The 12,091-nt window shown below is 40.8% G+C and overlaps 1 protein-coding gene across 2 annotated transcripts; it reads right to left on the minus strand.

Annotated features, from left to right (window-relative positions):
- Positions 1-727: 727 nt before the first annotated feature.
- LOC113653269 (phosphoserine aminotransferase-like) lies at positions 728-9,777 on the minus strand. Of its 2 annotated transcripts, XM_027162765.2 has the most exons (10): positions 9,621-9,656; positions 9,483-9,547; positions 5,857-5,917; positions 5,606-5,675; positions 4,816-5,021; positions 3,226-3,398; positions 2,935-3,104; positions 1,969-2,097; positions 1,508-1,645; positions 728-1,369 (listed from the first exon to the last, which is right to left on the minus strand). In XM_027162765.2, the coding sequence occupies exons 4-10, from the start codon at positions 5,671-5,673 to the stop codon at positions 1,249-1,251; spliced, it is 1,005 nt and encodes a 334-aa protein (XP_027018566.1). In that variant the 5' UTR covers positions 5,674-5,675; positions 5,857-5,917; positions 9,483-9,547; positions 9,621-9,656; the 3' UTR covers positions 728-1,248. The 2 variants fall into 2 exon arrangements, with proteins under 2 accessions (XP_027018566.1, XP_027018565.1); XM_027162764.2 differs by lacking the exon at positions 9,483-9,547 and having other exon boundaries at positions 9,621-9,777.
- Positions 9,778-12,091: the final 2,314 nt, after the last annotated feature.

Raw genomic sequence — 12,091 nt, forward strand, 5'->3', positions numbered from 1 at the left:
CATTGAGTTACTTATTAATTGTTAATAAACACAATAATTATTTGACTAGCTCAGGGGTCGGCAACCTTAAACACTCAGAGAGCCATTTGGCAACAATAGCAACAAAACCCTTTTGATATCTAAAATGACTAGAACGCTGCATATATCGTGTTTTACCTTTATGGAAAGTAGAGAAAAAACTGTAGTGTGTTGCATTTATGAAATCAATGAACTCCTACTGAGTAAACAAAATTTTATTTCTGCAAGCAAACAAAAATATTTTGAACAATTTGAACTAACCTTAACAAGGAAGACGCTGAGTCGAAGGTTACTTTCAAATAAAATGTTCAACGTCTAATTGAGTCCTCTTCGTATTCATGACCAGGGCTCTCAAGTTTTGAAGACAGGCAAGCGTGACATCTCCAACCCCACCACAACCCCAATTTTTTCATTGGCTGTTGCGTTAAATCTTTCCCAGACAGTGCTATTTTCTGATTGTGTAGCCTCTGTTTTTGATTGGCTGATAACTGCAGGGGAGACGCGCTTGATTCCTGCCCGGTTCCACAAAGACGGCGGTGCGGACTGATACATTTTGGGCGCTGCGGCTTATTAAATATATGATAAATAGTCAAAAGGTTTTCTGAGTAAGAAATACGATGTGTGGCAGGAAAACGTGTGAAAAGACCCAAATGCGTGACTGTCACTCTCAATGCGTGAAACACTTGACAGCCCTGCATGACGTCAAAATTTTAACTTGCCGGCTGCAGCAAACCAAAAATGCGTCTGCTTCTGTGTGTCGGATTTTGCGAGTCGGCGGTTACGACGCATATTTTGAGCAACAAATACATTAAACACGGTTTATTTTAATGTTACACGAGCATCATAATCTAACAAAAAACTAACAAACTAAAATAAAATAAATTTAAATAAAATATTTATTTTCCAAATCTACAGGGAGCCGCAGCAGAGGGATGAAAGAGCCACTTGCGGCTCCGGAGCCGCGGGTTGCCGACCCCTGGTCTAGACAAAACAGTTTTAACTCTATGTCGTGTTTCTAACCAGAGAAGTGTGACTAGCAAAACTAATAAGTATTAATAAGTGTTATAAGTATTAATTAAAGATTCAATAACATATTATTTAATTCTATTAGACATGAATGCCCTTCTATAAAGACATAAAGACAAGTGACCTCTATTCATTTATCACATTATTACAAAAAACAAGTTACGTTAGTTGCGATTAAGGCTTGTCAGAAATAGAACGTGTAGTTTAGTGATCCATTTTAATCGGCTGATGCTTGTTTAGAAACTCCTTCATGTAGGTGGCAAGAGCTTGAGTTTCTTCCACAGTCACTGCATTGTACAGAGAAGCTCTTATCCCACCAACCAACCTGTCAAAATAATATGGTTAAGGCTGCGTCACGGACCGGCTGTGACTTGATGATCATTTATTTCCGGGATTACGCTTAGTCTCGGTAAAAAACAGATCTTATTTAATATATATGCCATTTCTTCATGATGTACAGTACCTGTGTCCCTTTAAAGAGATCATCCCTAGTTTGGAAGCACCTTCCAGAAACTGTCGTTCCAGGGCTTCGTCTCCTTCCAAGTTTCCGATATGGAACGGGATGTTCATGAGACTCCGGCATGATACGTCGATGGGGGATCTACGAAAACATGAGCTCAGTAAGACGACTAAATAATTCCCGATTTTATAACGTCTCTGGTCTGTACAATGAAATATAAATATTAGACCATTTTTAGTATGTGTAGCCCAAGTACTTATTTCTAGTTGTTTAAACAATTTATCAAAAGATAAGCATCCGATTTTACCCAGGACCAATGAAATAAAACTCCAAGCTTTAAAGCCCCATAATAAAACATTGCTAGATATGCAGTTTAAGAATATTTGTCCTGTTACTAAACAACACCAACACATTTCACATGATACATTACAGTTAAAACGATAATACACTTTTTGTTTACTCACAAGTAAAATCCATTGGAGTTATCGATGATGTCATAGATCATCGAGGATTTCTGCTTGTTCAGTCGGTACATGACGTCTATGCCGCCGTTATTCTTGAGCCACTCCAGAACCAGTTTCACAATGTAGATGCTATAAATAATATAAAGAAAAGCAAAATAAAAGTGCATGGAAAACACCTGTAGTTGTAGAGGAGCCTACAACACGTGATTTCTCCATCAGTATTAATCAGATGTATTATGTAAAAGACGCCACAGGCCTCGTGAAGCAAGATATTCAGTCAGAATGTGACAAGTGAACTAAACTGTTACTGTCTCTATGAAGTCGTCATCTAATTGGTTGGATTCTATGGGATTCCTGAGAGACGCGTGTGGTGTTTTTTAACAAAGCCTTCGTGACGCTCTGCTTCCCTTATGGAAGAAGGAAGTGGTGTTTACAGCTTTTTCAGTACAGACTACAGTCTGGTACATGAGACTACAGTCTAGTTACATTATGGGATGTTATAGGAGTCATTGGGAGACCAATGAACTAAAGAGATTCATGACAATAATTTTAAGGATACTACAGTTTGCCTAAAAAACTAGTTCCAAAAACTACGAACTTTGATGATTTCACCCTACAATAAATAAATAAATAAATAAATAAATAAATAAATAAATAAATAAAAACACAAAAGTCCAGTTTGTTTCTAGTCCTTTTTTTTTGTTTTTGTTTTTTGTGACCCGGACCAAGATAAAAAGCGACAAACGAGAACGAATCATTGAAAGCAAAATAGTTCTGTTACTGTAGAATTTCTACAGGACCCTAGCTAAAGAAAACGCCGATTTCATTTGAACTTTATTCTGCTGCTTTGGTTTTGAAAATGAATTTTGCAATTAAAACGCTTAAATATATTATTATTATTATTACTACTATTTTTATTAGAAAGATGATAACCCCAGACAACAAAATGAAACTGCACTTCCTTACTTGTAGGTCGGTGGCGTGTTGTGAAGAGAATTATTTTTTGCTTGCACGTTATAATCGAGGATGGTCGGACATTCCTTTAAAGCTTTTCCCAGCAGATCCTCTCTCACGATCACAATAGTGACTCCTGCAAATCCCACATTCTTATGCGCACCTGCAAATATAAGCCCAAACTTGGAGCAGGACAAAGAAAGATAAAATTAAAACTTGTGTATGGGATATTGGACGATACTGGATACTGATATTAGAAGGACGATACTGGCAACACAACAGTGAATAGTGACATTTTCAGACCTTTGATACATCTACTGGTCGCGAGAGGAAATTGGACGACATGTCACTGACGAGAATCACGTCCTTGGTGTCAGGGACGAAGTTAAACTCTATACCATAGACCGTTTCATTGGAGCAGAAGTAGACGTAGGATGCTGAAGGGTTCAGTGACCAGCTGCTGCTGTCAGGGATCCCTAAAGGAAGGAGAGAAAAAAAACAGCTTAATCTGCATTCACTGCCTGGATCTTAAACCAAATTTTATTCAAAACAAGAAAAGGTAAATCAATGTATTACAAAGATTTAAGAGGGGCATAATGAAAATATTAAGCACATCCAATATTTTATCATTTCTCTTTAAATTTTGTTTAAAAACTGAAACTCTACCCATGGACTGGATAGAGAAACTCATGAGCAGTAAAATCCTTATTAGTCCTGAAGCTAAACAGAGTCAAAAGAATCAACCTGAGGAGGAACTGAGGACTTTAACCGTTCAGCAGTGATAAAGAACAGCGTGTTCCCAATAAACGAGGAAAAACACAATAAAGATCAGCAGTTCGAGTCCATTTTCTTTTCAATGAAGAAAACATTAGTCCTCTTTTGTGAGGGGACACATTATGAAGCCCTATTAAACAAAAGCAGAAGGATTAAAGTCAGACCTCCACATAGGGTTCCACGTCTGTTCCACTTCTTCAGACAAAACCAGGAATCTGAGACTACACTGGGATCAGGATTGTAGACGCTTGACAGATGATTATAAAAAGAGCAGGAACAGTCCTTTCTTAGTGCCTCAGACTATCGATCGAGGCTGAAGTTGAAATGTTGTTCTGCTCTTGTAGGTCATCCACATCAATGCTTGATGTCTTGTGTTTCTAAGATTGTGTTTCTTTTCTGCTTATCACTGGTTTCTAATATTGATGATTTACTGTGAGTTACTGTAGCCTTCCTGTTTGTTTGATCCATTCTGTAGAACCTCCAAAGAATGCATTGTGAGAAAAATCCCAGGAGTTAGAAATAGTCAAAACTACCACCGATCATGACAAGGGGCAAACTGTGTAAAATCGCATTGTTAGCTGTGGCAGGCAGGCTGGTTCGAGTGTTTTAGAAACTGCTGATCTCATGGGCTTCACAGAGCTGTGGGACAGATCGTGGTTATGTTTCCGTGACGACCATTTTCCCAGTTTTTGTCTGGAACGTGGAATCCCTCAGAGGTTTAAACACAACAAAAATTTTCCAGGGATAATTTTTTCTCTCACTCATTCACACACACTCTCATTCACTCACACACTCACACACTACAGACAATTTTCCAGAGATGCCAATCACCCTACCATGCATGTCTTTGGAGCGGGGGAGGAAACCGGAGTACCCGGGGGAAACCTCCAAGGCACGGGGAGAACATGCAAACTCCACACACACAAGGCGGAGGCGGGAATCGAACCCCAACCCTGGAGCTGTGAGGCGAACGTGCTAACCACTAAGCCACCGTGCCCCCCTGATAATTTTTTCTGTTTTCCAAAAAAAAAAGTCACACATGCTCAAAACTATTTCTTACATTAAAATCTACACACACACACATCTGTTTTTGAAGCTTATGTCTTCCGATGAACTCACCGGTGTATCGGTCCGCTTTTGGATTCACCACGTTCACTTTGCCGTACTTCTCGGCTTCTTTGGCAGAGCTCGCAGACCAGTTTCCTGTTATGATATAGTCAGCGCATCTGTCTTCCTTCAGACCGATCAGATTCAGAGCAACAGCACTGAACTGACCTGTTCCACCACCTTGCATAAACAAAACCTTGTAGTTTTCTGGTACATTTCTGTAGAAAAGGGTAGGACAAAGAAATATGTAGAAATATTTCCATATTCAAAATGTTTACTGTCTAGGACCTATATTCATGAAGCTTCTAAGAATGATCACATAGAGCTCCTAATTTAGCTTAAATATACCGCACATGTCGAACAGGGAAAGAATAAAATATGACAAGGCAGAAACATGGAGTTACTTTTTACACGCTGAAGCTTGATTTATTTTCCTATAACTAGAATTCAGAAAATGATTTTATTTCCCCTTATAGAAGAGCATAGTAATTTGCTAAAGATTATGTGTGTGTTTTTTTTTTTAAGAACATCATTATCATCCTCTCTATCTCGAAGTTTAAACAAATAAACCAAGAGCAAATTCCCTGTAATTAAAATCTTCCTTTTTTTTTAAACAATGAATAAAAAGAGAACGGAAGTGAATGACTGTTACAAAGAGCTCACACTGGAGTCTTCTTCTATAAACAGAGTAACACTACTCCGTTGTCAGGTCAGAGGACTGAGCAGCGCTGAGGTACAGGTTCACTGCACAGCTCATTACTTTCACATCCAAACAGAACCACAGCAGAGTTTGAGGACTCACAGAAGTTCACGAAGGAGAGACTCAGCTGAGGTGATGATCTGGTTAAAATCTGTTGTCAGGTGGTTCATTTCTAGGTAGAAGAAGGAAGGTGAAATGTCAATGTCAATACACACACACACACACACACACACACACACACACACACACACACACACACACACACACACACACACACAGATACAGTCTCTTTCACTCGCTCTCTCTCATATACATGCTACATAGTTGGATTTTACATGAAAAAGACTACATACCGAGGACACTAATCCCAAGCCCATTGTAATCCACCAGTTCCTTCTGGGCCTGGATCAAAACCTGATGGAAAGGCAGAGTGTCGGTTTTATTCATCAGTATAGGAAGTCCTTAAAATCAACAGTGTTCTCAGACACGATCTCCAGCCTCCTATGATATTTATAGTAAATCTAAACCATTCACCATAAGACTGTTTTGATGACTGATGTTAATCCAACCCTCATTTAGCAGCTTCAGCGTTAGAGTCGCCGAGATCAATCATTTTTTAAACACTGACATTTAAGCATTTCACAAAACAGCACAAAAAGCCATCCATTATTAGCCATGTTTTTTCAGCACCCACTAAGAAACCTGAAAGAGCTCTGGTTATAGGAGACTCTAAAATTAGCTAGGCTGTTAGGGGCTGGGAAGGTGGTTTCCAGGAGCCAGGGTGCCGGACATAACAGGTAATCTTAGGATCTTTGACAAGCATAGGTACACAAAGCCTTCGTCAGTCAGAGTTTACTAAGAGTAATATCGCAGAGGTGTATAAATTAGCGAAGGTGATGTCCGATGCTGCAGTATGCTCTGGCTCCATCCCAATGTGGTGTGGCGATGTAGCTTCCAGCAGGTTATGGTCGCTGAATTGCTGGATGTCCAGGTGGTGCTCCGAAATCAATCTGGTGCTTCAATGTGGGGGTCATAAATAATTGGAGCACTTTTGAGGGCAAGGCTGGCCCATCCCACACGGGAAGGTACTGCTCTCATTTCTTGCAGCATAGCACATAGTTTAAGAACAGGCCTAGTTTATCTGTGACAATCCAGAGCCAGGGCCAGGGAGCAGACAAGCAGGCTAATCCAACGGTCTGCTAGCTGTATTGAGTCATCACAAATATTCACAATATAGTGACTGTGACTGACACTTTTCCCGAGCTAAACAAAAAACTATAAATACTCAGAAAATTTGTTTTAATAACCTTATTAGCATAAAATTAGATCATAGTGAATGAACAGCCAGCACCTTTTATCTGAATCTAGAACTGTTAAATATAAGATCTCATGCATCTAAAGCCCTTATGGTTAATGAATTGATTACTGATCAAAAGTTTAATGTCTTGTGTTTAACAGAAACATGGGTTAAACCAAACTAGTTTGTTGCATTAAACGAAGTTTTTTCTCCCGGTTATAGTTATAAACATCAGCCACACCTAAGTAAGTTTGATGCCAAGCAAGAATCTAGACACATGTTTAACTCATTTGAAGTACTTTATACTAACATACAGTACAGACCAAAAGTTTGGACACACCTTCCAAAAGTTTGGACACACCACCTTTTCAACAGGACAATGACTCCAAACACACCTCCAGGCTGTGTAAGGGCTATTTGACCATGAAGGAGAGTGATGGGGTGCTGCACCAGATGACCTGGCCTCCACAGTCACCGGACCTGAACCCGATCGAGATGGTTTGGGGTGAGCTGGACCGCAGAGTGAAGGCAAAAGGGCCAACAAGTGCTAAGCATCTCTGGGAACTCCTTCAGGACTGTTGGAAGACCATTTCACCTCTTGAAGCTCATCAAGAGAATGCCAAGAGTGTGCAAAGCAGTAATCAGAGCAAAAGGTGGCTACTTTGAAGAACCTAGAATATGACATATTTTCAGTTGTTTCACACTTTTTTGTTATGTACGTATATAATTCCACACGTGTTAATTCATAGTTTTGATGCCTTCAGTGTGAATCTACAATTTTCATAGTCATGAAAATAAAGAAAACTTTTTGAATGAGAAGGTGTGTCCAAACTTTTGGTCTGTACTGTATGTAGCCACAAAAAATTCACTCACACAATGCCAATCCACCTACCATGCATGTCTTTGGACCGGGGGAGGAAACCGGAGTACCCTGAGGTAACCCCCGATGCACGTGGAGAACACGCAAACTCCGCACACACAAGGCGGAGGCGGGAATCAAACCCCGACCCTGGCGGTGTGAGGCGAACGTGCTAACCACTAAGCCACCTCCTTATTTTCAGGCTTTTGTTTGTTCTGACATTTAGAAATTTACCATAAATAAAAATCACCTGCCGACTCATTTCCTTTTAGGTCATTTTGCAGTCTAATCTGAACCTTATTAACCCGTGCTGTCTGACTTTGGACCATCTTAGCAAAACATCTTGCCTTGGGAACAACGTAAAGCTGTTTTAACCCTCCAGGTATGAAATGTATTCACAAGGACTTAAATTGTCTTTCTGGACTACTTTGGTATCAAAGAACTGAAACAGAATCTCCTCTAATTCACATTAACGTCACTACGATCTCGGTAACAACTAATAATTCAATTCAGGTTCATTCACAGATTCAGCCACAGCAAAACAAACATTTTCTATAGTTTTCTGCAGGCTGGTTTAAGCTGACTGAAACGGTCTATGGTCTCTCTCGTACCAATCAGAATCTGGGACCAATCAGAATCTTCCATTTGTTTTAAGCTGATGATATGGCTAAGCGGACATCTCAGGACTAATTAAATAACAACTCCTACTATTGCTCAACATCTTTAAGCAATCTTTCTCTGGCACAACCACAGAACATTTAATCATTGTGTATACACCAAGCATACAGTAAAACTATACAGACTTGTCTGACAACATAAGACTGGAAAACACTGTCCAAACCACATCAGCATGCTAGTACATGAATATCTTACTTTAATTTTGACTGTTTTCTTTTCCAAAATTCAGATTTGGTTTGTGAATTCAGATTTGTGAGAACATCCTGGTTTTTGACCTTAGCATTGCTCATGTTCCTTTATTTAAAGGTGGAGAGGCCACGCCCGGCCAACGTGTCTCGGGTGGAGAGCCTACGCCCGGCCAACGTGTCTCGGGTGGAGAGGCTACGCCCGGCCAACGTGTCTCGGGTGGAGAGCCTACGCCCGGCCAACGTGTCTCGGGTGGAGAGGCTACGCCCGGCCAACGTGTCTCGGGTGGAGAGGCTACGCCCGGCCAACGTGTCTCGGGTGGAGAGGCTACGCCCGGCCAACGTGTCTCGGGTGGAGAGGCTACGCCCGGCCAACGTGTCTCGGGTGGAGAGGCTATGCCCGGCCAACGTGTCTCGGGTGGAGAGGCTACGCCCGGCCAACGTGTCTCGGGTGGAGAGGCTATGCCCGGCCAACGTGTCTCGGGTGGAGAGCCTACGCCCGGCCAACGTGTCTCGGGTGGAGAGGCTACGCCCGGCCAACGTGTCTCGGGTGGAGAGGCTACGCCCAGCCAAAGTGTCTCAGGCGTCGCCCTATTAAATCTGACTTGGCTCTGTAACCAGATAGAGCGGATAAACCCATACACATGGCTATGTAACAGGTGGAGCTACTACACACACCATGATATGGTCACGAAACTGAGCACGCAGGAAGATGTGCGAAAGCATATATTTATAAAAATATAACAATGCGCTAAACGTGAACCGAGCCACACGTTAATCCTTTCCCTAAACTATGAGAACATCGGTTGGTTTTTTGCACATCAAGAAAGTAATAATGTTTGGCTGATGCAACAGTAAGGAGTGAAACTGTTGACTAATTAATGCCTCTTGTTTACTCACACGATATTTCATTAAAACAATCATTTACAAAACAATCCGATTTGCAGCGTTCAACATTACTTTCTTTTCCAGATGAGCTGCAACGTAGCAACAACATGTTTAGAGCTGCAGCTTTGTCCACAGTGCTGAGGATGAGAAGGAGAACAGATGAAGACTTAAACACCACCTTTACATTTACAACAAGAACATAAAACTTACAGCTTCAGGAAGTTTTGCCGGTCCCGGAGCAAAGTTAACAATCTTTTTCGTTTCCATTGTGTAATTAAATAACTATGTGAGCAGATATAAGAGCTGCAGTTTAAACCAATGCTGCTGTCCAGATGCTCAATCTCATAAGCTTCCGCCCATTTAATGCTTAATTACAGCTTGATTGTAGTGATAACCGGTTCGTGAACCGGTTCTTTTTAGTGAACTGGATGAACCAGTTCACCAAATTGGACTGATTCGTTTTAAACAGTTCGCGTCTTGAGTCAGCGCTGATCCACAAGTTACTGACTCTAAATAAACTAATATCCCGGAGTATATGTAAATCCTGCAGGGGCGGTTCTAGGATTTCATCTTTAGGGGTTTTAGCCCTCAGTGAGAATTTAAAACAAGAAGAGTTTTATATTATATATTATATGACTACATAGTAAGCCAAATGTTATGGTATTATTTAAAATGGCAAGAGTTGACACCAAAATTTTATGCAGGATGTAATGATGACAGTCTTGAATCAAATCAGTTCATGTATGTGTGCATTCTCTACGAACAGTGTGTCCAATGATTGCAGTCATTAATAAACAAATATTCACAAGACATTTTGCGGCTTTCCGCCGATTAACGTTATAGATAGATGCCTCCAGCTCTGACTGTGCATGCCTGTGCTTCTCCGTTCAAATAAAGTAGACAGCTGATGACGCACTTTTGAAAGACTACAACGCACGCGCGTAAAAGCAAAGTAAAAAAATTCTCTCTTGGATCAAACCGATAAATAATTTTCTTTTCTATCGACAACATGTCCTGCATTTTAATGCCATATTAATTTTTTAAAGTAAAAATTATACTTAAAGTTTTAGGGTGGCTGAGATCACAGACAGGGGGGCTGGAGCCACCCTAAAAAAGGTCTATAAGCGCCCCTAAACTCCTGTACACTGAGCTTTTGTTGACCTGGCACTTTTTCACAGGAGGTTATAACCGTACAGTGATCACGTTCTAGTGGCGTGAAGACAAAATCCAATCCTTTTCCAAGTGCAAAACAAGCATCCAATCAGAACATGAGGATCAGGGTTCGGATTTCCAGCAGCCAATCGTAAGGCAGGTAAAAATACTGGGTCGTTCACAATCAAGTAGTGATGGGAAGTTCGGTTCTTTTCCGCGAATTTATCTGTTTAGAACGAATCAGTCCGATTTGGTGAACTGGTTCATCCAACCCATCACTACCCAACGCTGACGGAGCCAAGTACGAAGGTGTCTGTGGCAGAGGCTCAAAACTCAATGTCTCAACAACCAGCACCAGCACCAGCACCAGTGAGGAAGTTGGTAGCCAGGAAGACCAACCAACCCCAACCCTTATACATCCATGGCTGTACCAGGAAGAATGTTTTAAGTGGTTGGATGGAAAAATAAGTCATTGCGCATGTGCTGTAAGCTACGTGCACCCAAATACCACGAGCTAATGGCTTTCAAAAACTTGACATCTAAAGCACTATTCGGACGGGATTAGTTTTACGTGGGGACGTGGGGGTAAAGTAATTATTACCAGAGCTTCTCTGTGATTTTAGTCCCGTCCGAATGTGCCATCTCGGTAATCATTACGGACAATGTCAGTAAAGATTACGGCGACTTTTACCTTCTGTAAAAAGGTCCAGAATAATGACCTCAGGTAATACTAATCCCGTCCGAATAGACCCGCTGTAAATATGTACGGTAAAATTCCGTCATTCCCTGTTTAAAGGTAGTTTTTGGCGCGTTTTGCAAGCATGGAGGCGCTTGAAACAGGAAGCAACGTCGTACGCACATGACGACAAGGAGGTTACTGTGGTGCGTAAAGCGAGTTACCCCTCCCACGTCTGCTAGTTTTACTGAGATGTCTTGTCCCATTAATGGCCAATTAATATTACGTACGTCATGAGGTAAAATTGCAATTTTAATTTAAAAAAGCATATTGAGGTAAGCTGAAATTTTGTTAATAATTGACTGATAACAAAATTTCAGCTTACGTCAATATGCTTTTTTAAATTAAGCGGACGGGATTAGTTTTACGTATGGACGTGGAGTAATGGCAATGGTTTGCTTGCTTCCAGCAGGCTATGATTCAACATTGCAAACTAGTTTGGTGGCTCGGTGTGAGGTTCGAAATTCAACTTTAACCAAATGTTATCTGAGATTATATTTTGTTAAGAGCCTATAATCTACAGCTGGTTGATAAGGTATGTACTAAAGATAGTCATGATCCTGTCTGTGTCTGAGAGTGCACATACGTGCCTGTATGGGGCCCTATGGGTCCTTGTAAAGAGGTAATAGGCCCAACTATTAGCCAAATGCTATTTAAAATGATTTTACTGCAAATTTTCTGTCATGCCAGCAGCTGCTTGTGATCCTAAAACAGCTTTAAAGGGATAGTTCACCCAAAAAGAAAAAATCTGTCATCATTTTCTAATCCTAGTGTTGTTTTAAATCTGTATGCA

This window comes from Tachysurus fulvidraco, chromosome 9 (assembly GCF_022655615.1).
Source record: "Tachysurus fulvidraco isolate hzauxx_2018 chromosome 9, HZAU_PFXX_2.0, whole genome shotgun sequence".
In the NCBI taxonomy this organism is placed as follows: domain Eukaryota; kingdom Metazoa; phylum Chordata; class Actinopteri; order Siluriformes; family Bagridae; genus Tachysurus; species Tachysurus fulvidraco.